The sequence below is a fragment of the Ptychodera flava genome, chromosome 11, assembly GCF_041260155.1.
Source record: "Ptychodera flava strain L36383 chromosome 11, AS_Pfla_20210202, whole genome shotgun sequence".
NCBI classification, from domain to species: Eukaryota; Metazoa; Hemichordata; class Enteropneusta; family Ptychoderidae; genus Ptychodera; species Ptychodera flava.
In genome coordinates this window covers 4,426,974-4,453,819 of record NC_091938.1, presented here as the reverse complement: position 1 = coordinate 4,453,819, position 26,846 = coordinate 4,426,974, and the positions used below count along the sequence as shown (strand labels likewise).

At 37.8% G+C, this 26,846-nt stretch overlaps 1 protein-coding gene across 1 annotated transcript; it reads left to right on the top strand.

Moving 5' to 3' along the window:
* Nucleotides 1-21: 21 nt before the first annotated feature.
* On the top strand, nt 22-17,396 carry LOC139143338 (2',5'-phosphodiesterase 12-like). Its single transcript, XM_070713577.1, has 7 exons — nt 22-1,064; nt 1,709-1,848; nt 11,601-11,763; nt 13,158-13,287; nt 13,690-13,845; nt 14,674-14,794; nt 15,801-17,396. Exons 1-7 carry the CDS (start codon nt 103-105, stop codon nt 16,088-16,090), a joined length of 1,962 nt encoding a protein of 653 aa, XP_070569678.1. The 5' UTR covers nt 22-102; the 3' UTR covers nt 16,091-17,396.
* The last annotated feature ends 9,450 nt before the right edge of the window (nt 17,397-26,846 follow it).

The following is a 26,846-nucleotide window of genomic DNA, read 5'->3' as shown; positions in this document are numbered from 1 at the left end:
TACTTCCGAGCCGTGAAATGAATCGAGGGCGCTGTAGATTGCAGTGGAGAAACGAAACACAGACAAACGAAAAAGACCACATGCAACAGACGAGCGAGCTGGATGTATGACACTAGATGTTGCAATACGGTTCATTTCATGTTCATAAGAAAATCACACGTTTTACTTCGACGGTTCATTCCGTACACCAGATCGCTTAGCACTGCATCAGAAACGATGGAAAAAGTTACGGTAAGGTGTATCCCTACTGATAAAGACATGCAAATTTCCTTCGTTCATGGCGAAAAACACGCAAATCTTCTTCGAGAGCAAAGGGAAGCCCTTGGCAAGTCTCTATCCCGTATAGCAAACAATATCAGGAAAGCATCACAAAGGGGGAAGAAAAATAAAAAGATGAAGAGAGACAGTGACAGTGCATGTCAACCAGTCCCAAACGAAGAAATAGCAGTGTCTCTTTTCAAGAACAGTGATAGAGTACCTGAAGATGTATCCAATGAGGAGGCGTGGCAAGACGGTGCAATATTGCAAATAGGAGATCACCGCTATGAAGTTGTTAGAAACCCGCCGACAATTTTAAATTTCAGTCTACCAAATTCTATGATGGCAGGGTTTCCTGTCTATCCGAGGGTTGAAATGGAATTCGGAAATGTAGAGAAGACTGAGTTTATGTGGTACAAGGAGGTCAAGGAAGAAACCCTGCCAGGTAGCAGTGACAGTAACACAAACCAACCCGAAGAAATGTCAATGAAGACTGAGCGAGATAATGATGCTGCCATGGAGACGGAATCTACTGAGTCAGTCACAGTTGAAAAGAAGATACTGAAAATTGACATCAGTGCCACTCGAGTTCCAGATAAATGGACGGAAATTTTAAAGGGAAAAGTGTACAAACCGACTAATTCTGACATTGGTCAAAAGTTGAAAGTTGTTTGCGTACCTGCAGATGGGAACCGGCAAGGGACGCCATTAGAAGTTGTGTCCAACCCTGAGATATCGGCAGGACCAGGTTTATGCCCCTTTGAAAACAGACATTTGTACACACAGAAAACTGTGGGCCCTGAAGGGTAGGTATAACAGGCAATCTGTTCAGTGCACTGTTATTATACCACCAGCGTAATTTTTTGGTCATTTGAGCTGTCTAATGTCTTAAACTTTTCTGTTTTTATAATGAGTAAAGAAACTTGTTGTGTGGCCTACATGAGGAAGTTTAAACATTTCCTCTAAAATGATATAATTGAAAGGAATGATTTTGGAATTGCTTTCTTCTGAATTACAATGTATGGCAGATTAAATTCAATGTAGTACCTAAGTATTTGCATGGACTCCAAATACTATGGCATTTTAGTTCCACTTTCATCAGAAGGATAAAGTGGCATTTGACTGGGAAAATCTTTCACTCAGTTGTTCTCCTTTCTCTACCCTTGAGAAACAGAGTGCAAGGAGAGCTCTTTAGTCACAGATCTTGCAGTCAAAGATTGCGATATCCATATACAGAGAAATGAAAAGTGTTTAGGCATTTTTCAACAAAATTACATCACTATAAGGATGTAATTATGAGATTATAAAGGAATTTGGAAAAGTGTAGTATAGTGGACAATAAACAGACATCACCAGTTAAAGTATCAAAATATACATATAATTTTAAGAATAGTTTGTATGAGATTCTCTTTGATCAAGAAATATAATAACAGAAATATTGCCTGTTCAGTTTTAGGGTTGTTTCATATAACATCCTAGCAGACCCCTACGCTACTACAGAGTTTGCACAGAATGTGCTCTTTCCGTATTGTGCACCATATGCCTTGGAAGTGGATTACAGGGAACAGCTTATCATCAAAGAAATCACAGGTAAATATTTGTTACTTTTTAAAAAAAAAACATGAGACAAGTCTTGAACTTAAGAAAAAAACGCACATCTTACACACACAAAGTTGTCCAGATGATTTCTTTGTTTCATATTGTTACGTGCAGAGAAAACGAACAAAAGGGTGAACTCAGCAGTTTCCGTTTAAACAAAATTTATTACGAAAAAAAACTAATTGCTAAGTCAGGGATAGAGTACAAGCTTTAAAAGTGTACAGACTACTTATCTCATCTGGGACGGCAAAGCTCCAGTCTCAGAGTTGTAACAGTCAGTCGGATGAATGAACAGTCCTTCGGCTTGCAGGCTTGAAGCTGCACAAAGTCCACAGTATAAATCCAGCGTTGACAGTTAAGGTCTTGAAAAGTCTTGAGAATGACTACTGCTGGAGTTTAGTAACACACAAGAGACACGATCCCAAAAGTCTGACTGGAAGCTGTGCACGCCCTTTTATAAAGGCATATAAGAACAATCTAGAACTTTTATTGACATGCTAATTACTGTTCTAAAATTATCTCCCTACACAACTAATCAACTTTCCAGAACATTCCAAACATGACTAATTGAATTCAAGGTTGTGAGGTCATCAAGGGCAGTGACCTTGGGAATGTTCTAGACTGATTGAACTCAGGTCATGATGAGTGTGGGGGAAATGACCTACATAACACACCCCCTCTTCAAAAAAGAAAATTTTTCAATGAAAAATCTTTCTTTTACAAATGTAATCTTAAAAGTGTGAACAACAATAAGTTCTAAATACGAGAGAGACAGTCTGCAATTAAATTGTCTCTGCCTTTGATATGTCTAAGTCGATAATCTGTAACATTAAACTCCTGTAACATTAAACTCCATCTTAGCAATCTCTGATTTTTGCCTTTAAATTTCTGCAGAAAAACAAGAGGGTTGTGATCAATATAAACCACTATTGCTGATTTGAAGAAGTAACATAAACTTCAAAATGCTGTAAAGCTAATATCAAAGATAAACACTCTTTTTCAATTGTAGAGTAGTTTCTCTGGGATTTGTTAAATTTGCGTGAAAAATAGCAAACAGGATGATCTACACCATGACTATCCTCTTGCAATAAAACAGCACCAGCAGCCGTATCACTAGCATCTACAGCTAATTTGAATGGCAAAGTGAAATCTGGTGCAGACAACACTGGGGCACTTTGCAGTATGGCTTTAAGTGTATCAAATGCCTGTTGGCATTGCTCTGACCAAACAAACTTTACTTTCTTTTTAAGTAAGTTAGTCAAAGGCTCAGTATTGTGGAGAAATTTGGACAGAATTTTCTGTAGTAACCAGCCATACCGAGAAGCGCATCAGTTGTCGTTTGCAGTTGGTATGGGAAAACTTGAAATGGCACTGATTTTGGCATCAACAGGTTTTACCTCACCCTGTCCTACAGTATGTCCGAGGTAAGTCACCCTCGCCCAACCAAACTCAGATTTTGCAAGGTTGACAGTCAACATTGCTTTACTCAGTCTCTCAAAGAACTTCCGCATGAGCTTGATGTGTTCCTCCCAGGTGTCACTATACAGGACGACGTCAACGTAGGCTGCACACCCATCTAGCCCGGATATGACGTCGTTGATCATCCGTTGGAACGTTGCCGGAGAGTTCTTCATTCCGAATGGCATCACCTTGTACTGGAACAATCCGTCTGGTGTAACAAAGGCGGATATTTCACGAGCACGATCCGTCAGAGGGACTTGCCAAAATCCCTTCAGTAGGTCAAATTTTGTCACATACTTGGCTTTTCCCACTCGGTCGATGCAGTCATCAATCCTCGGGATTGGGAAAGTGTCTGTCTTTGTTAAAGTGTTGACCTTCCTAAAGTCCGTGCACATACGATAACTGTGGTCTGATTTGGGAACAAGTATGCACGGCGAACTCCAGTTACTTTTACTGGGTTCAATAAAGTCATTGTCCAGCAGGTATTTGACTTCTTCCTGGAGATATTTTGCTTTTGTTGGATTCAGTCTGTATGGATGTTGTTTTACAGGCTTACTGTCCCAACATCAACGTCGTGATAGATGACGTTTGTCCTCGTTGGAACATCTTGAAATAGGTGTTTATATTCGTGGAGCAGTTCTTTCACCTGTTGTTGTTGTTCTGGCTGGAGGTGTGCCAACTTTGTAGACTCCAGCTTCTCCAGGATTTCTGAGTTTTGAAGCTTGACCGAGCCCAGCTTTGAGTTTAGAGTATTTTCACTCAAGTCAGTTTCAGTATCACTATCTTCATAATGGTTTGAACTGACTGCACTGACAGGCTGAGTTATAGTAGGATTATCCCTATCCAAATATGGCTTAAGCATATTTATGTGACATAGCTGTTTTTGTTTTCGCCTGTCAGGTGTTATTATGATGTAATTTAAATCACTCAATTTCTTATCAATTAGATATGGCCCAAAGTAACGAGCATGGAGTGGTTTGCCAGGAACCGGAAGTAGAACAAGAACCTTTTGACCTGGTTCAAACTTCCGTTTTGAGGTGCTTTTATCATATCTGGTTTTCATTGACTGCTGAGATGACTTAAGATTTTCTCTGGCTAATTCACATGCTTTAGAGAGTTTTGTACGAAAATCTGACACATATTGCAAAATATTCAGACAATCATTGTCGTCAGACAGGAATTTCTCTTTAACGAGCTTAAGTGGGCCACGGACTGTATGTCCAAATACAAGCTCAAATGGGCTAAAACCAAGAGACTCCTGAATTGACTCTCTAACAGCAAAGAGCAAAAAATGAATTCCTTCATCCCACTGTTTCTCTGTGTCAAAACAGTAGGTCCTAATCATGTTTTTCAAAGTTTGATGAAATCGCTCAAGAGCACCCTGACTTTCTGGATGATAGGCGGATGACCTATACTGTTTAATGCCTAGCTGATCCATTACTTGTTGAAAAATACCAGACATAAAGTTGGAGCCTTGATCGGACTGGACACATTTAGGGAGGCCAAATAAAGTGAAAAATTTGACTAAAGCTTTCACTATAGTCTTTGTCTTTATATTTCTCAGTGGTATGGCTTCTGGGAACCGAGTTGATGTACACATAATTGTCAACATGTACTCATTTCCTGATCTTGTTTTTGGTAGGGGCCCAACACAGTCTATTAGTATCCTACTAAATGGTTCTTGAAATGCAGGAATTGGCTGTAAAGGGGCCTTTGGAATGGTCTGATTCGGCTTTCCTACCATTTGACATGTGTGACAAGTTTTACAGAAATGTGCTACATCCTGCCTGAGATTAGGCAATAAAAGTGACTGAGAATTTTATGATAAGTTTTCCTGACTCCTAAGTGACCAGCCCAGGGGGTTTCATGGGCCAGGCGCAATATTTCAGCACGATAGGGCTTTGGAATCACAATTTGATGTTTTATAGCCCAATCGTCATCAACCAAACATCTGGAGGTCTCCATTACGCATGAGAATACCAGACTTTGTATAATAGGAAACAGAGCTATCTGAAGTTTTATCTTCATCATCTACCCTGTCAAACAAAGACAAAATATCTGGGTCTTTGTGTTGTTCTGCAATGAGATTTGATCTAGAAAATGTCTGACTTTGGTCAGCAGAAGTTTTACTGGAAGTTTCAAATCCACGAGGGATAACGGAATGATCCGTGTCAAACACCTGACTGAGAAAGGTGTCATTTAAGTCAACATCTGTGACATTATTTTTGAGAGTATTTTGATTCTCAGAAGTTTTCTTTGACATGGCTCGAGTAATGGCACATGAAGGAAATAAATCGGGTATCTCTTGTTCAATTGGCTCTGGATCCTGATCTAAACTAGGATTATCAGTCACAAGTGGATTAGTAATGACCTTGTCCCAGCAAGGTCGTTTCCGAGAAGAAGGTGAATCCCTTCAAAAGGCAAACAAGGCCTAATACCTAAAGTCACAGGTCCAGAAACAAAGTCCGAAGACAAATAGACATTATGGAGAGGAACAGGAATGTAGTCATTACAATCTACCCCTTAATAAGAACTTTAGAACCTGAAAATGACTTTTCAGAAAACGGCAGGGTATCTGCCACAAAGAGACTGGGAAGCCCCGGTATCTCTTAATATTTTGACAGGGGTAGCGGAAGAAAAATCACTAGAAAGTGATATAAAACCATCATGAATAAATGGTTCGAAAATACCCATAATGCTATCTTGAGAAGAATTGACCTTGACCTCATTAATTGGGGATAAGAGGGATTTAACCTCAGAAAATGTGTTGCACACATTATTAGACTCTAATTGAGTTGATGAAGAAATAAAGCCGGTTGGCTTAGATCCACTTTGACCACTTTGACCTTCACGTTTTCTTTTCAATTTGAAACACTCTGACATTAAATGGCCGTCTTTCTTACAATAATTACAAGAAAGTGTACCAAACTGTTTGTCAGAAGGAGATTGAGACTTGGGATCTGATGATGTGGGAGTGTTACTTGAACTCTGTGAACTGTTGTCATTTGATTTTCTACTGTCCTTTGAGAAATTCTTGGATGAAAAGGAGGAGTTAAATTTACCTGCATTGTTTCTGTAGGAAAAGGACTGGGATGGTTTGCTGAGAAATGAAGATTTGTGGGTCAATGAATAATCATCGGCCAAACGTGCAGCAACCTCTAATGTATCTGCCTTTTGTTCATTGATAAACGTCTTGATGTCACTCCGGATGCACCTTTTAAATTCCTCAATCAAAACAAGTTGTCGTAATTTGTCATAATTCTGACTAACCTTTTCAGAAGAACACCAACGATCAAACAGTTGTTCTTTTGTTCGAGCAAATTCAACATAAGTTTGGTCTTTCGCCTTCTCACAATCCCTAAATTTCTGACGGTAAGCTTCAGGCACCAATTCATAGCCCTTGAGAATTAATTCCTTCACAGAATCATAATCTGAAGCCTGCTCTACTGACAACTGAATGTAAATTTCTCTGGCTTTACCCACCAAAGCACTCTGCAAAAGCATAGACCAGGACTCCTTAGGCCAATTCAGACTCTGAGCAATTTTCTCAAAATGGAGGAAATATTTATCAACATCCTTTTCTTGGAAAGGGGGAACTAACCTGAAATGCTTAGTGATGTCAAACTTGTCTGAAGGGAAGAATTTTCCTGACTGTCCAAGCTCTAAACGTTTCATTTCTAATCTTTCCTGCCTGTCTTTCTCTCTCTGTCTTTCTTCCATTTCTAATTGCATTTGTATTTTTTCTTTTTCTAATGCCTGTCTCTCTTTTTCCATTTGTAATTCTAGTTTCTTGATCTCCAAATTTGTCTGCATTTCTAATTCTAATTTTCTGAGTTCAGAGGTAGACTCGGGCTCATAATCTTTCAGGGTGGATTCCTCAAATTGGCCTAAATCAACTAGATGTTTGGCAATACGGTACTGTATTTCCCTCTTGCGCATAGATCTTTTGACTTCTACTTTAAGGAAATTGGCCAGTGCAATGAGGTCGTCTTTTCTGAGGGAATCAAATGTGTCCTGATCAAGGTCATCCATTTCCTCTGGTTTAAATTCCGCCATGATTAAATTTCGCTGAGTTCACAGAATACTGTAGTTTTTAAAAAAAGGCAGGCAAAATGTTGTCAAACGGCTCAAAATATTCGAATCCCGGACAAGCCCCCAATTGTTACGTGCAGAGAAAACGAACAAAAGGGTGAACTCAGCAGTTTCCGTTTAAACAAAATTTATTACGAAAAAAACTAATTGCTAAGTCAGGGATAGAGTACAAGCTTTAAAAGTGTACAGACTACTTATCTCAGCTGGGACGGCAAAGCTCCAGTCTCAGAGTTGTAACAGTCAGTCGGATGAATGAACAGTCCTTCGGCTTGCAGGCTTGAAGCTGCACAAAGTCCACAGTATAAATCCAGCGTTGACAGTTAAGGTCTTGAAAAGTCTTGAGAATGACTACTGCTGGAGTTTAGTAACACACAAGAGACACGATCCCAAAAGTCTGACTGGAAGCTGTGCACGTCCCTTTTATAAAGGCATATAAGAACAATCTAGAACTTTTATTGACATGCTAATTACTGTTCTAAAATTATCTCCCTTACACAACTAATCAACTTTCCAGAACATTCCAAACATGACTAATTGAATTCAAGGTTGTGAGGTCATCAAGGGCAGTGACCTTGGGAATGTTCTAGACTGATTGAACTCAGGTCATGATGAGTGTGGGGGAAATGACCTACATAACAATATGTGATGGAAACGGTTAATAAATCTTATGGTATTATGTCCTCAACTACAAACCTTTCCCTTTAGACAAGTGAATTTGCTATTTTTCTCTGATCAAATTGTCCTGAGAATTCTGATGCACTTGTACTGTAAGAACTGTGTGCATGCAGGGCTAGCAAACTAGGCTGTAGGACTAACAAACAAGATTAGTGGACCAGAAACTAGACCGCAGGACTAACAAACAAGACTGCAGGACTGGCAAATTTGACGATGGGACTAGCAACTAGATTGCAAGACCAGCAAACTAGACTGCAGGACTAACAAACAAGACTACAGGACTGGCAAATTTGATGATGGGCTAGCAACTACCGGTAGATTGCAAGACCGGCAAACTAGACTGCAGGACTAACAAACAAGACTACAGGACTGGCAAATTTGATGATGGGACTAGCAACTAGATTGCAAGACTAGCAAACTAGACTGCAGGACTAACAAACAAGACTACAGGACTGGCAAATTTGATGATGGGACTAGCAACTAGATTGCAAGACTAGCAAACTAGAATGCAGGACTTCTTGAGTTACATTGAAATGGTTTGGGAAATGCAAAATGGTTTACTCATGCCTGATACTTATACCTAGTACGCTCATAATGTGGAATCTTGAAGCATTATTAAATAAGTATCGTAGCAATAGAATGGCATGACAGGCAATGGTGGCTTTCAGTCATGTTTAATGTTTCACTTGCTTGTTTACAAACATTGCTTTGCCATGTTACCATTTGAAATGTACAACAGCTGTGAATAACTGAGAAATCTGTCATATGAGTTATGGTGCCTAGGGTGCATCCCGGGGTCCATCTGCATTCACCAGGGTCTCTGTGTGTTCATAAAACTTGAACATATTTCACAAAATGTCATACACATATTGGTACAAGTGCCTTTCAGCTCTTAGCAAGGGTTTTTTTGTGGTTGTGTATTGATGGAATTATGGGTGACTTTTCAGGGCTCGAAATTAACTTTTTTCCCTGGTAGTCCCATCGTTCTGAAGTTGGTAGCCCAGTGACAAAGTCTGGTAGCCCATGCATGAATGAAGAGTTTTTTTTGTAAAGGATATTTTTATTTATATCTAGGCAATGAAAGATTTATTTTGCATGATTCTATCCAGGAAGTGAATTTTCTAGTCATTTGACATCAATACCTGCAGATCATAGCCTTAGGAGAACGGTATAGCATGTATAGTGGACAACGGTGACGCCTCAAAGTTTGACGACCTATTCACACATACGCAGAGCTTGTATGTCAATTTTGATATTTTCCATGACTGTCACAACGACTTTTCACTCAGCACGTGTAAAGATAACATTGCTAAAAAAATAAATTGACTATGAATTTCAGGATGACAACTTGGTACAGTCATGTTCCTAATACTTTCGTGGCAGTTTTGGCTATATTTCTCCACCATAGTAAACTATCATTGAATGATCTCGTACACTTCCGAAAGCGGAATTTGTGGATGGCCTGGCAGCTTTTTCTTTGCAGTTTGAATAATTTTGTGTTTAATTGTGATTGATACATTGTGATTAAATAACTATGAAAATGAATTTTTATTGGCCATCATTTTCCGAGCCTGTCATCCAAGTACATCAGTTCAAATAATGATATTTTATTGAAAGTTTGTCCCAACAAATTCGACTGCACTGTCGCCTTTTAATTTGCATAGCAAAGTCATTGTCTTGCCTTTCTGTGTCCAGCTGGGATGACTGTCTGAGCGTCGGTCATGTCACAGCGATCAACATCATGTCGTTCACTAAGTAATTTCATGTCCCAAGCTTTGGTAGTCCGTGTGGACTACCATTTCATGGGTTTTGGTAGCCCCAGGGAAAAGTTGGTAGTCTGTGGACGCGGGACTACCGCTAATTTCGAGCCCTGCTTTTATTAATGATATTGCACCACATTCCTTAATATACATGTACTCTGTAATTGTACATTTTGGACTCTGATCTGATCTGAAGGCTAAATCAATAGCGCCCTCAGAAGGTTGTATAGAAAAGTTCTTTTGTTGTGCTGAACCAATAGAATCCTGTCAGTGGTTAACTGTTACTGGTTTTGTGTTTTGATATTTTTCTTTTCCATTCAATTTGTCATTTTGATGTGTTTATTTTGATGTTTATTTGTTTTAGTCAGAAGATATACAGTGTTTTTGTTAAGTGGGTAAGAAGGTCAATGTAACCAGGGTTCTCAAATCGCAAGAACACTGATACAACATCAAAAATTTTCTTTCATCATTGGTCACCTTTTGATTTAGTAACGGACCCTTTATCACAGTCCCCTTTGATTACCAATTTTCACCAAGTTTGAAAACTTGTTCTTAAATTCAATAACTTTCGTTTCATTCTGTACAAACAATGTATTCATCCAGTAAGGTATGCTGGTAACACAGTCTCTCTGTTATTTTTATGCCAAAGCATACAAATCAAGTAGCTGATTATATAAGACTATCTACAAAGATCTTGTGTGGCCATGGTGTTTCCCAGGTACTGTCTTGTTACTCAAGACAAACAGCATATTGCTTAAGTTGCAAAGATTGCACATGATACTGATTTCAATCAAACTACACAGATTTCATCCTGTAATTATACAAACATGTAATTTCCTATGGGTAGCAACCAACAGATAAATATCAAAGCCTCTTAGTCTTTGACAGAGAGCAGAAATCGCCTTTTAGAGCATTCTCAGTACAAGGATACCAGGTGTACAGCAATTGGTATGAATCAGATGTTAAGCTATGTGCAAGTTCACATGTGCAGGCTGCAGCAGTGCATGTTATTTACAAACAGCCTGGGGGAAAACATAACAAATTGCCCTAGCAGCCAAACTGACATACAACTGTCTTAACCCTTTCACCCCCAGTTCCCTGTGTACAGGTCCAACTGTACCATAGAAAACAATGGATTTGGGACAAACCATGGTGGTGAAAGGGTTAAGGTAGAATGCGCCTTGGAATCAGACATTCAGGCTGTCAAATAGTTATGCTCTTCTGATCTACCACATGTTGGAACTCATTTTAAAGCTCTTGGAGTAAGAACAATATACACTGTCGTAGTTTTTCGAAAATGTAAAATTGTATTTTTCCCCATAGAGTTAATACTAGGATGGCTGCCATTTTAAATTTCAAATATCTGTAAATGTCAGATAATTTGTTTATCTAGTACAAAACTTTGTGTGATGACCCCTGATTTTTATTGTTGATTTGGTGAGAGAATGGGTAAAAGTTTCATTGAGGAAAGTGTAATCAAAAGTTTAAGTCTTTTACTTATAACATACTATCTTAAGAGTGTTCTCTGTGATCGATGAAAAGTTTACATATCACATTCATTGTTATTGTTGCTGACAAGGAGATTGAAAAATCTTATAAGATAGAGATTACACTGAAGAAGACCCTATAGATAGCACACTGGATGTAATAAATAATTGAAAATTCGCAAAGATCATGTTCACTCTCTAGCACACTATGTTGTTGATGTTGCTTTTAGACATCAGTTCTGATCAGTTGTTCCTTCCAATGTTTCAGGATACAACTCAGATATCGTCTGTCTTCAAGAGATGGGGAAGAAACTGTACAATACTGCTCTCTATCCAGCTCTCCAGTTAGAAGGAATGGAAGGAGTATATACAGGAAAAGCTGGTGAGATCAGAGAAGGAGAGGCTATATTCTACAAGAAGGATAAGTTCAGGTAGGCTACAGTACTTGTTAAGATGCGTCTCGGGGACAGATTTTAGGACTAAAATTTTTTCAATTCTTTTCCACTAAACCACATGTGAGGGTTCATTTTAAAGCTCTTGGTGAAAGAAAGCTTTTCACTGGCTTAGTTTTTCGAAATTTGAAAATTTTGTTTCATTCCATAGACTTAAACAGGGATGGCAGCCATTTTGAATTTTAAATATCAGTAATCTTGGGTCATTTGTTTCTCTAGTATTAAAATTTGCATGGTGACCCCTGGGTTTTATTCGTGGTTTTGAAAGAGAAAGGTTGAAAGATTCCTAAAGGAAAGTTTGAGCAAAAGTTTAGGTCTTTCACTTTCGAGGCACGTATTACCTTAATGAACATCAGAAAAGTTGGCATAGAATCACTTTCAAACACATTACTGATTCTGATGCCCCATGCATCAGATTCAGCAACAAATTCGAGCACTTCCTTAGCTGCCTGACAGGAGTTATTAGATCATTAATTTTCATGAAGATGCTTAGAAAGTATTGACTCTCTTCAAAAGGACAAAGATAAATCAGCAATTGTTTTCTGAACAAACATACCAAGAGGAAAGAAAAATTGAAAAATTCTCATATAATAACATCATTGATTTTTGTTTCTTTGTTGCTGGTTGCAGTATTTTATGTGAAGATTTTAAAAAGTATTTTCAACACTATTGATTTATCCTTGTCCATATGAAGAGTGTTAAAAACCGGTACACTTAATGTGTCTTTACTAAAAGAATGACTGGTTTTGGTGATCTTTGTGTTTGTTTTCCTCATTAATACTAGAATCTGATGCTCAGAGCATCATATTAAGAATCAGTTTTGTGTGAACTTTGAAAGTGATTCTAATGCCAGCCTTTCTGACATAATTTGGAAATCTTTGGCTGGGTTTACAAATAGTTGACAGTATGCCCAAGCTGAATTAATTGCATTCTATTCACCTTCCACCAGTTCTGTTTGATTTAATAAGCCATCTAGTCAGTGTCTATCAGTAGCCTCAATGTAAATGTTTTGTTTTTGAAACATCAAAATTACAGTTACCATTTTGAATTGTTTTGGATTTGAATATAAAGAGATTGGGCGTTATCAAAAAATAAATATTACCGGTTCATTTGATGTAGTGACTGTGATTTTCAGTTTGTGATCAGGAACTTAAATGTTGTATACTCTGATGAGATATACGGAATCTAATTTATAGAGGGGTTGCGGTCAGAATATTTGTAACAACTTAGCTCGGTTACTGAAAGACTCTTTTTGAGGGATGGGTATTTGGCTGAGTGGTTTTGACTGCGATGTCTTCAGTAGGTGACTGGGTGCCTTTATGTCATGAGTTCAAATCCAGTCACAAATTTATTGAACTTTCTTTGTGTTTCAGGTTGCTATCAAGACATGACATTAAGTTAAATGAATATCTTCAGCAGGAAATGAACAGCGATCTGTTGGAAAAGATTTCTTCTTCCAAAGCACTTCTTGAGAAAGTTCTCACTAGGTCTGCAATTCTTCAGGTCAGTAAATAAAATAATACATTTTTACTTTCAATAATCCCTTCACAAAATATATGATAATTCTATACTTCTGTTTTCCCAGTCAACCAGATACTCAATTTACAAACAGTTTGACTCCATTGTTCAATGGAGGGCGCCCTCAGCATATGAATCTTAGTCCAATGAAAACCTGTATATTACTGACATAGTTGAATAGCAAATTCATTGGTCTGAGCAACTCATTTGGTTGTCCTGGTCATCTTACTATTGGGTTTGCTCATCCTTGGTAACAACGAAACATCTAAACCCAGCTTAAATGAATCAGATATTGATCATCTAAATTATTCCATTCAATAATGCCAGATCATGAGATACATGAAGAATGTCAGCCAAAATAGTAGCTTCAGTCTGATTCTCCCGCAGGTTGCCATGTTTGAGACACTTGCTGAGCCCAAGAAGAAACTATGTGTTGCAAATACACATCTGTATTTTCACCCAAGGGCTGCCAACATCAGACTTATCCAGATAGAGCTTATCTTGAGGCATTTACAATGTGTGACATCAATGCACTGTTCAGAGGTATGTAGAGGCTGTCTGTGAGCAGCTTGTTAAACAGAAGAAAACAAAAGACTTTGTACTTAAAACTTTGGGGGCGCTATAGAAAAATACATAACTTGTAATAAATTGTTTGAAAACATGCTGAGTATGTAGATAAGGCCAGTGATAGGGAGGGTTATGACATAAAAAGTTGAAATTCACCAGTGCACATTCAGTTTGTAAGCAAAATTTTATGAAAGGTCAAACATTTGATGGAACATCATCAATTTTATGAAAGGTCAAACATTTTGATGGAACATCAAATGCAATTGAAGGTTTAAAGGACATTTGTCATGAATTTTGTTTGGTGCGAGATACTACTTATATTGTTTGACATGTCTAAAGATAATGAATGGGTGACCATGCATATATTCGACCCCGGTTTTAAACACGAAATATGAAACCATTGTGAAAATGAATTAATGGTCATAATGGGCGACTTTGTGCCTTTAAGAAGAGAAAAACAGATTTTAGAAATAAAAAGAGGTTTGATTTTAACAGAAAGAAATCACAAAAGTGGACTTTAAAAGACCTCATATTTTCACATGCTTCATAAGCATTAATTATTTACTGCGATTTAGTTTTGCTACTTTTGCTGATACACAAGTCTGGTGAATTAAATCCAAGTATAAGTGGCAAATCAATGAATTGAAATCCCTCTGCAATTGTCAAAATAGTGTGATTACATCTCTGTAAAATTAATGCTTTCACATTAAACAAACAAGTTTTGTCATTGTTGTGTAGCTATGACATTTTGTAATCATACAAACATAACGTGTGTTCTAAAGAATTATCATCTATTGTGACCAGGGCCAAGATGGTGAATTACCCATCGTACTGTGCGGTGATTTCAACAGTGATCCAAAATATGGTGTGTACAAATACATCACATCTAAATCAATACCAGCCAACTATGCAGATTGGCATTCAGGTGAGATATTTTATGTACATTCTCTCAGATTAGTGAAGACACTGTATCAGCTACCACAAAACCAAACCATCTATAAGCTGTCATGGTCTGAATTTGCTGTATGAATTGTGAAAAGGTCCACAATGGACAAGTTGTTTTCATTGTGTTGGTTGGACTAGAATTAGCTCAAGTCTGAAAGTTTATTAAAATCCTGGTTGAGTATTTGTGAATATGTGATCGCTGTCCATGGGTAGGTAGGTTTTTACACAAAATGATGAAAATAAACAGTGTTTAAAGTATTATATATCAGAAAAAGCTATTTTCTTTACCCCAGCCAAGAAATACATTGGAAAATTAGTGTATGTATTTACGTTGTGTTTAATCTCTGTGTGTGTTTGGGTTTTTTTAACCTGGTAGGAGGGTAGGTTTGAGGAAAAATCTGAGGACAGCAAACAAAGAATTTCATTAAAGGCGCCTGACAAATTTTAGCAAAATCATTCATATTTTTTTCATGTATGTGGAGTGGTATGTGGAGTGAACATCTTCTTGTGTGAACCAAAAACTCACCTAGCACTTGGCAAGCCATTAACTCAGCATATCAGGAACAGTGCAGATACAAAAAGGACCAAGTGACCAGTGACAGGATAGGTTTCAGTTACATCAAAAATTACTTTCATTTTAAATCACAGTGAAATTTCTCTGATAATCAAGGCCTGTTCACTTCACAACGTTTTTATATCAATTTATGATGGAGTTACACATGTAATTTTGCAGCCAAATGTTAAGTACCTGAAAGAGACACAGATCTCCTTACATACCAACCATGTACCTAAATTCATAATGTATTTTATTTTTACATATGTATATAGATTTCATGGATACCACCCTAAGATATACCTCAAGTCCATAAAGACTGTACAACCAATGAAACTATACTTCCCGGAGTACAGACCCTCCAGCAGATAGGAATTCCATCCCAAAGTTAATTTACCACCATTATATGTAATCTTTTTATTTTCATTTTCAGCTGGCAAAGATGAGTACTCACAAGGACTTGCTCTTCAACACAACTTTGAATTCCGCAGTGCCTGTGGTATACCAGACTACACTAACTATGTTGCAGGATTCAAAGCAGCCATTGATTACATCTTCATCGACAGGAACTTCGATGTGTTACAGGTGATACCAATGCCGACTGATGATGAACTTTCATTGCACACAGCTCTACCTAGCGTTGTCTTCCCATCAGATCATATAGCACTGGTTGTTGACCTTGCATGGTCTTCCAATTTTGCAACAGGCAATACTGGTAGCTGATTCAACTCAAACTGACCAGTCAGGGACCTACTTGCCTACAAATAATCCAATCATGTGTAGTGTTATTTATTTGAATCATTGCTAGCCTCAGATGTGCTTTTTGATAACTGCCCAGTCCGTGCTCTGGTCTATTCTTTGACATCAAATCAAATTGGTCTTTTAATTACTGTATCTGTGCAGAACTATGTTATTAGTTTGTGCATAGGTTTCGAAAAGTATGATTTTTGTGATCTGAGTAAACAAAGAATACCCACAATTTTGTCACTGTTAATTGCATAAATTTAGAATGAAATCTGACAAGTCTTTCCACACAATGTGGTTTACATTAACACTGTGAACCCTGACCCCTAGGTAACCTATGACACGGTGAAGAGGGAGAAAAGAGTCATTGGGTCACTGACCAAGTCAACCATGAAATCAATTTTGAAAACATACAAATATCCAAAGAGCCTTTGTTAAACTTCTCACTCGCTAATGATACACTAGCTTGCACCATAAGGAAAAGTTCACATCCTAACAGCCTAACTTAAATGAATGTGGAATTGTGTTTTCACAAGCCTTTACAACTAAATGCTAATGGTGTAATAATATATCCCATATCTGCCATAATTTATTGCTTTGTACTTTACCTATTTTCAGAAGGCAGCGTGATTACTTCAAAGGAAAGCATTATTTGTAAAAGTCACATTGGCAGCCATAATATCTCTCTTCCATAACAGAGTTTTCATCACTTCAAAACTGCAGAAACAGCAAGAATAAGAGCTGCACTGTGTGAGAGCAGGATTAATTTGGACAAAATCTTTGTCTATTGCTTTATTACAGCACTATAGTCTGTACACAATGACTGTCAACCTGCAGCATAAACCGTTCCAGCTGTTGTCACTTTTGTGACTGCCACAGCTGCTGTATCAGTGTCTGTTGGGTTTGAATCTCTGTGTAAAGATAATACAGAAACAATGTTCTGAAACGTAGCGCAGTTATACCTCTATGTCAAGCAGTTTGCCGTCATTAACATTGTCAGGATTTGGAATATAAGTGGACAATGTTTTCCTCATAGAGACAGCTATACAAACCAAAGCAAAAAATAAAAGATTGAATTCCCCACTTTTCTTCTCTTTCTGCATCAGGATGTTTTCAGATTTGCCAAGGAAATTTTGTGTCATTTCGTTGATTTTTCTGCTGCCTGGATTACTGAAATGTATGAACACACTGACTTTACAAAACAGACTTTAGACATGTATTTGCATCAAATTTCAACTGATATGAATAAACGTCAGAGAATAAAATGAAAGTCTGAAATTTAAAAGATATTTTCAGCATGTCTTTTACATGTGACGTACATGTGATGCAGTCCAAATGATAATACCATTTTATTAATGAACATTCCAGTGTTGCAGTCAGTTTTAAATCAGGGCACACTGTGTCCCACTACCGTTAGTTTATTTTTGGAGAGATTTTACACATTTTGGGGACAACATGCGTGAGTTGTCAGTCAAATTTTGTATTCATTATAAAGTAGTTTCACAAAACAAAATTCAAGCTACCGGGACAACGTTGCTATGCTTTAATTTCAGGCAATTGTAACAGTATGCCGTAGCTGCAATATTAAATTATAGCCCAGGGGCTCTGCACCGCCTTTTTCTTACGTGTTGGCTATGTAGCACTGGCGCTACACTGCCAAGACTGTAGAAAATGCCGGCGTATGGCCTGTTGGCTAAAATATTATTGCAGATACCGGCGTGTCTGCCTCTAGTCAGAGATCAGTTTGACTACAACTTTCTACCTCCATGCTACTACAACATGTGCAGCATTTTAGTCACAGTTTTGAAAGTACATAAATATAAGCCTCAAACTAATCATGCAAAACAAAGGCCATCATCAGTAACAGATATTACTGGCAGACTACACCTAACACAGTCAACTAATCAGTGCGTCCGAGGTGACCCGCAGTATACTAGAATGCAGGACAGGGGTTCCGTTTTGGGGACATTGTCGCAAGGGCGCTTCCTGGCTGCAGCACTGCCATAGTGGAAGAAAAATGTAACATTCTGGTATTAAAGGTTTATTTATTTATGTCTTATCTCCACTTGCTCCATTCTGTTTATGTGATAATTTAATTGAAACTTTATTTGTTTATATATTTATTCACTCAGTTTTTGCTCCTGCTAATGATATTCCTATCGTGTGCAAAAGTGTATGTAATTGTTTATAAAAAAGTTTCTCAGAGCCATCCAAATTTTTGAATGCTTGATGAGGATTAAAAAAAAAATTACTGGAAGTATGTGCTTTGTAAGAATACCAATTACAACATATTTGCTTGTATCTTGAGACATCTGAAGGCGTTACCATAGCAACAGAGCTCTACTTCACCAGATTTTTCAATGGTAAAACCTTGCAAATATCACAATATTTTGGATCATATGAGGATGAAAACAGGAAATTTTGGCAACCACCTGCAGTGTTGAACATGATTGGATTGTTCCAGAAAACAATGGCCAATAAGGATTGCATATTCGTTCAAAATGTATCAGTTATCGGACAGAATAAACGAATGTAACGAAAGTGTATCGTTCTTTGAACTTTTGTTAGTGTTCTGATCAATGGGAAAAACGTGGTGTATAGCTTTGTCAGAAGAAACTGATATCGAAGTTTATGCCTGTAAACTGGTACTCGTTGGGGGCGCTCTTCATTCCAACAAGCAGCATCCGCACTATCATAGACACAGTATTTGTTGAAACGAGTACGAACCCTGAAAATTTCCCAACCGACTTTATACTGTTCTTGTAAGTGATAAAAAAGAAGCAGCAGCTGTGATTTATGCTAAAAATCATAAACCTACAAAAATAGACAGACTGCGACAATACGCTCCACTTGTCAAATACGATAGCAATTACTTCAATAGTGTGGGTTATACCTGAGAACGAACTGTGCTACCATGCAAAGAGTTATTCCATTGATAACAGCCGGTCATCATCATTTAGTGGCCCCAGGCGACCAATCTCGTTGTAATCCGCATGATATTACTCACCGGTCGCTGACCCATACATTTTCAAGGTCAAGTTCTGCGTCAAGATCATGTTATTGTGATGGTAAATATGACTTCCCTTTCCCGTCACATAGCATGTTCACTTTATGTACCGTTGATGATGATGCGGTTTATTTCTAATGTGTGAATAGGATGGGTGGTTTTCGACACCCACATAATTTATTCTTTTCAGCCAACTCGGGCTTTGAGCACTTGCATAACAAAACATTGTAATAATTGCCTACAACTTTGCTTGGACTCGTAAAACATTCATTGAATCGGTCTTTTTTAGAGTTAAGGGGAGAACCATTTGATTTCTGGGGGGGGGGTATGGAGGATTTTGAGAAAAAAAAATTTGTCGCCAGGTGAGATAGAAGAAAAAAAAATTGATCCTGCCATGGCCTGAGAAAAAAAAATTGTCATAACAGACAGAAGTGAAAAAAAAATTGTCACAATGCACCAGAAATTAGCAAAATTTGGAAACCCTATTCTCATGTATTCTTTGCCGGCGCGCCGCCATAGGCGGCGCAAATGTTTTTACCACAAGCAATTCTTATGTTTTTTCCCAGCACTTATGATATAAGCATGCACTACATAGGTCTACTTACACCTCAGTGCACTCAATGTTTTCCTTCCCTTTCCTGACCCAAGAAATCATATTTCAGGATTTCTGTTGCAATATCTCAATGGCATAGGCACTATCTAAAGGGGACTTTTTGACTTCTGTAAATTGTGAAAATTTTAAAACACAAGACAGGAGTCAATAATTAGTGTTAAAATCAATATAGTATTCTCTCAATATAAATATATTAGGAAGATGTACAAGTTGACAATGAAAAATTGAGGAACAACAAATGTAATGAAATACAAGGGAGAGGGTCACTAAAAAAATTGAAAACTTCAGGGGGCGTTACTCAAAATGTGGAGAGGAAGAAGGGGGACGGGTTACTCAATTTATTTTGGCGAATAAATTGAAACACATCTCAGATTGCACCATTGCACACATCCATTTCTCAAAATTTTCAATGCGAGAGGGGGCACCCCCTCTCGTGCTCTCCCCCCTTGGCTTTCTAACACTGTTACTGGTAAAAGACAAATTTAAAATACCTATCGGATTGCACTAAACTGCACCGTGGCGCACATCAATTTCTCAAAATTTTCCCAGGATCTAGGACAAAACAGAACTGTTGTGAATTCATCCTTTATTATCACAGAGACATGTTTCCATTTACCATACTTCAATGACCATTTGACAGTTAAACATACCATATTCAAGCTTTTCGTTAGAAGCTGGCAACTGGAGAAATGACACAAGAAGGTCACAAATTTTCCGTTCCTGTATATTTATTTATCTTCAGTCTCTGGCAAACAGAACTGTTTTTCACAAATTGTATTGTCATCATTTGGTTGTTGAATATTGTGACACAAACACTGATCATGCATAAAATGTAAAAATATTGCAGTGTTCAATGTCATTTTCAAACATTTTACCAAATGCAAAATAACCTGAAACTCCTCTCAGATTGCACCATTAAACACATCAATTTCCCAAAATTTCCAATACGAGAGGGGGAACCCCCCTCTCGTGCTCTCCCCCTTGAGGTGTTCTAACAGTTTCACTTAGTAAAAAAAAATTCAAAAACACCTCTCAGATAGCACCAGACTGCACCATTGCACACATCAATATCTTAAACTTTCCATGCAAGATACGGGAAAGCCCCTGTGACACTTTCCCCCTAAGCCTCTCGCGTGTTCTTCCCCTGCACTTTCAAATTCTGCCCGGTCAGATATCCTAGTGAAAACCTTGTCATAATACCCATCCAAATTAAACAATATACTATATGGTTAGATACTGCGTGAGGTTTTATATCTTTATTTTATTGTGACTTGCAATTTCATTTTGATGGGTTCACCTTTTTTGAACCATCATGAGATAACTGATGATAGTCTAGCAGAGTACATCAGGATTTCAAAGGTCTTTACTGTTAAATTGCTGTATTTTGTAAATTTTACAAATACATGTATTTGTATTTAACTTTTCTAAGTGGGGGGAATCAGTCAAAATTTCAGAGTTAGAGAGGGGAGTTACTCAATTCATCATGGTTGACGGGGGGGGGGGGTGTCACTTGAAATTTCTGAGTTTCAGGCCATAAATATTACGGCTCCCTTATATACAACGCATCACAAACTTGATGACAAAGAAAAAAATTTGCATTGCTACTCCATTTGAAAAAAAAAAATTGATGCAGCTCTGACAGTAGAAAAAAAAAATTGCTGTCACTGTGACAGGAAAAAAAAATTTGCTCCCATACCCATTTCCTCCATACCCCCCCCCAAAAAATCAAATGGTTCTCCCCTAAGTTACACACACCATCTCCAAACGTACAAATACCCCAGATTAGGCCCTTTTACAGTAATTTGCACTTCATTTCACTTTTGAGTTTTACAATGCCAAACTTTCTTCTCACTGTCTCTCTGTACGCCTGCCTCACCACACACACGTACACACACACTCCCTCTCTCTCTCTCTCTCTCTCTCTCTCTCTCTCTGTAGTTAAGGACAAGGAGCTATAGTCCTGGTGGACGGACTTTGATTATGACAGCCACGTTTGTACAGTATAATACACTATTAACCAAATTAAAAGTTCTCAACATGTAACTGCAGTCGGCATTCTAACACAGTGTAACCTATAGGAATATTTGTTTTGATGGCTGCAATCTGACGAAGTGAAGTGACGAATCAAAATATATTAAACATTTCACGTTGACGATTACCGATGTAACTAACACTTCAAAGTTTGTAGAAGGTCGTGAGTCAAGTACATGTCCAATTTCTTTCCGTTCGGATGACATCCGACGACTTTTACCCCGAATTTCATGTTTGTCGATTCCTTCAAACAGTGTACTTTCCTGTCTGAAGATAAAGAACAACAGAGTCCCCAGAGATCAGCAGTTTATTATTTGGATGCATGATTCATGACCTCTCTGTGGGAATTGAGGATGAGTGAACTTCCCGGAGGGCGAACTTCATTAATGAAGACAAGTTGTAACATGATTTTGTACGAAAATGAGATATCACTGCAGGTCCTAGGTACGATGAAATCTAGTACCAGTAAACTTCGAGGTCCGGGTCACGAAGCAAAGCAAAGCAAAGCAAAAGTTTAAGAAAAGCGAAACAAAGTGCACTGATAAAAATGGAGTGAACGTAACTTGTCCAGCAATTTCAAAGATTTGTATTTGTTGAAGTGTGATCTATACATTGTCCTGCATTTGTTATGTATAAATGTAGTACGGGAAATATATCGCTTTTTGCTAGTGGAGCTCCGGAAACAATGCAGTTTGTCGGAAGTCTACTACACTCAGAAGTATAATACATGTAAACAAGTCATGGCAATACTAAAAAAATTGCATGGTGTTAAACCATTGCTATTAATTTTATGTCATATACGATTTAAGCTTTAATCTGCTGATGTTTATCAGCGAAAAGTGTCGATAGCGGATCGTAAATCAGCACATGCGCACTATGGCTATTTATAGTAAGCTCATCTGATGTTCTCTTGTTGGTGATGTGGCACATCACACATGCGCTGTGCATGCTTGGTCACTTTCCATATTGAGGTAATGACGAGTGTTCACGGGCAAAAACGATTCTTTTACTGGTAAAACTCAGCTTCCTAAAACAGAAATATAATTTCATCGAAGAATTTTCCACAGAAATTGTAAATTTTATACATCTACGAGGACGAGAATGCTTAATACAAAAGGTAACGGTAGTCATGACAGCCATGGCAACGCGATGAATCCAAGGGAGACGTCATTATTTACTGCATGGGGGTCGAAGGAATTACTTTAGAAACACCAAAATTTCAAGTAAACCTCCCTCCCCTCGCATTTTTAGCAAACCCCTCGCTAACACAGAAAGTTTTACAACCCCCCCGAACTTTGAAGGGTTAAATATTAATACATGTATTTGTATAATTTGCGGATACAGCGATAGTGAAGACCTTTCAAATTCTGGTTTACCCATAGATTATCATCAGTTGCCTCATGGTGGTTGAAAAAGGTGAAACCAACAAAATCAAATTGAACGTCACAACACAATATAAATATAAAAGCTCTCCCTATAACCAGTATCCAACCATACAGTATTGTTTAATTCGGATGGGTATGGTTAAATGTCAAAATGGTTATTGAACTTACGCCAAGTAAAGTATATATTTCTGTGATTAAGGATGAATTCACAACAGTTCTCTTTTGTATCAGATCCTGTGCACTATAAATGGTATCTGCTGAGAGCATTGCTCCATGACCCAGTTCTTCAACCACCTCTTGTCACAGCACTTGGTATACATATATATGAACCTGTACCATAACTGTACGAAAACGTCAAGTTTGTCATATTACCCACCTTGGCAAAGAGCACAAAGTACCACGTTTGTACAATGTTTGCTAAGATTACACGAACAGATATTGTATAAAAGTAGTACTCTGTCAACTCTGGCTAACCGGGTAAAGCATATTACAAATTTGACTTTTCGTAAAGTGCATGCACGTACGCGTGTTTTTATAACTTGGTACCATTTTTTGTAATAATTAGTGTTTTTCATTCTCTATTGTTATTTTGTGTCATTTCAGTTCAGTTCAGTTCAGTTCAGTTCAGTTTATTTCAATACAGGGCCTTTGTGTCATTTCATAACTGCGCTAAATGCTCCAATGCATTTCAAAAAAATGAATTGCCCCCCCCTTCTCCTCCATATTTTGTGCACCCCGTTTTAGCTCTCAATTTTTGAGTGACACCCGCCCTCTGATTCTCCGACTGCCCCCCCTCCCCGGCCGTAAATAATGACGGCTCCCCATACATCGTCTGCCACTTTCTCTCGAAAACAGCATTGATCCGGAACAATGGGCTCCAAAATCAATTCATTCAGGACTTTAATTAAATCACACAGTGAATGCATCACTTGCCAAATATAATGAAATGTGTGGTTGCGAGTATGAATCAATCCAATCAATTCATAATTGCATTTTTTCCGCAAGTAGCGGCAGCTTGTGTGAGGCTTTCTGTGGTTCTTTGTGTAAATAACCGCTTACATCATCGATCGTGTCTGGACAATGTGACCTATCATTTTGCATGCGACTCTGCGGTGTTGTGCACTTTGAGTTTTGAATTTGGTTCGAATTCGCATTTCTTTGGTCACAAAATTGATCGATATGAAATAATAAAAAAATAATAATAATCATCATCATCATCATCATCATCATCATCATCATCATCATCGTTGTCATCATCATTATGACAACAACGACAAGAACTGTTGTGGTGGTGGTGGTGTTTGATGGGAAACTTAAGCTTAGTCATAAGATGGTCCCATTTCAGTAGTGAGTTTGAGGTCTGTGTGTATCGAGATTTAGGCCTATGCCAGACGCAGACCTCCGTATCCCGTTCAAAAAGTTTGTCAACACTGGCAACATGCAACTTTATTGACCCCCCAAAAAAACACCCAAAAATCTTCATCCGAAAGTAGATTTACTGTGATGTAGTGCAGGTAGTTTACTTTTTCAGAGAGAAAAAAAGTAATGCTGCCACTCCAATAGATCTGCTACGGAGGCTGTAAAGTTTCACCTCGAAAGGGTGTATTATTTACTCATACCTCGGAAACCAAATCACGGTATAATATTTTGATGTCAAAACGGCAAAACATTTGAATGATAAACCCGTCACAGTCCTTTGACAGGATATCGTTAACACCGGTACCAGTTAATTTTCTATAATTTTTGAAAGGTGTAAACGGTTGGGAGTTTCAATATAAATTATAGTTATTATAAGAAACTTCTGTTCGCAAACTGGAATAACCTCCAACCCCTCCAATTTTTATTATGTAGAAAGAGACACACAGTTTTATTTATCTTGTGATTTGGCGTATACCTTGACAAAACTATTCTTGAGCAAATTTGAAGAAATATGGAAAAACAATTATCCTGCTGGAGTCAAACACTTGAACTAACCAAGACATCATTTTAAATTTCTGTATTACCTAAGGGACACATCTCTGTACAAATGTAAACAAGAAAAGAAAATTTTTTTTGTTTATTTCTAATGGAGGTGATAAAACAAAATAAAATAGAGAGAAATGTTGTGCTTTGAAAAATTTCTTTGAATCATGCATAGATCGCACTTTTTTCAATAAACACTGTCGTCCTTTGTTCATTGTCTTTTAAAGTCTGTCTAGAACGTTTTGTTTATGTTGTGCATCTTTTCCCATACCACTTTTTGTGTATAAATATAAAAAGAGTATAGTTCATCGTACTTCAAGCACATATTTTTAAGTATCAGCAGATGGGAAGACAGAAATGTATTACTTTATATCTTACTTCAAGCAATATTTTTTAAGTATCAGGAGATCAGAAGAGGGAATTATATCCGCTAAATATGGCTTCTTTAAATATTGCAGCCTGCAACATCCTATCTGTATGGTGATCACTTACGTAATCACCGTAATCACTTTGACTGTTGTGTTCTATGCATGTTGAGGCGGTGTGCTATAGTTTGATTGGGTGCACCTTCGAGGTCTTGGAAAAGTTTCGGCTCTGGAAGTGGCTCACACCCCTTCCTACACAATTTCCTTTTTATTGATAAATATTTTCTTCTTGTCGTTGGCCATATTGGTCTTATCTATATACTTTGTAGCGTTAGCGAGTTAACACACAATGTTCGTTGTATAAATTTCTTCAATAATTGCTCGGAAAGATACTATAATCTCACCAGTTTGCGTGTTAATTTGTAACAAAGATACTTTGGTCTCTCGCGGTCGCAAGTTTGTTGCCAGATCATAATTGTATAGTATCGCACAAGCTAGTGACATTGGCTGCTGCCAACGAAAGGCGCCCAGGCCTACTCAAAACATTTTTAGCGTTTTCCGCCTGTTTCTGGTCGGATCGTTTTGCCATGTATACTTTTCGTAGTTAATGTTATAACATAGTTTGTGAAAAAACCGCTAATGCCACTATTAATACAAGCATCAGCTTGAATTCGGAAAGTGGTCAAAAACGTCGAACAAATATACATGTATTAAGAGTGGGATATTAATAGGGCTTATAAATTGTGGCGCCATCAGGAATAAGCAGGCAAAATTTGAACGGTGAAGACCTTATCTCCGTGAAATCTCATAGCAGCGTGATCACTTCCGTTGTTATCTCGGTATCTATAGATTTGATATTAAGTTTATGAAAATCTAGGCTGATACACTCCAGCATTAGCAAGCGTGGATGGAGTAGCCCGAACGCGAATCACACGTGACGCCTCACCTGTACACACGTAGCTGAGCTGAGGAGTTCTTGCTATCGACATTGCGAGGTCCAAGTGTATCTTATACAGTGGTGCGCAATTTCATGTTAGCCTCATAGAAATTGGAACTTTTTTTTCAGAATTTCGTGCAAGCAATCGACTTCTAGACTTAATTAAAGTAAAGTTTGCCATCACAGCTATATATTGAAACATTTTAATCACCTCAATTTAGTGTTGAACATGATTACATTCCTCTCTGGTCGATCAAATGAACCTTACCTTTATTCACTGAAATAAATTTGTAAGTTACACATGCACAACAGTGAAGCCGTCCTTTTAGGTCAAATCTGCGACCAGTTTACCATGTTGACGGGGGGATATCGAGTAGCTATTCTAAAGTATTGAAAGTGAACAAAAAAAGTACTGTTAGTCTGAAAATCAGTCAG

What these genes read in the sequence shown, in the direction of transcription:
- LOC139143338 (XM_070713577.1), top strand. Translation starts at nt 103, where the DNA reads ATGTATGACACTAGATGTTGCAATACGGTTCATTTCATGTTCATAAGA. An exon ending in CTAGGTCTGCAATTCTTCAG is followed by an intron (nt 13,288 to 13,689) that starts GTCAGTAAATAA and finishes ATTCTCCCGCAG; the next exon opens with GTTGCCATGTTTGAGACACT. An exon ending in CATCAATGCACTGTTCAGAG is followed by an intron (nt 13,846 to 14,673) that starts GTATGTAGAGGC and finishes TATTGTGACCAG; the next exon opens with GGCCAAGATGGTGAATTACC.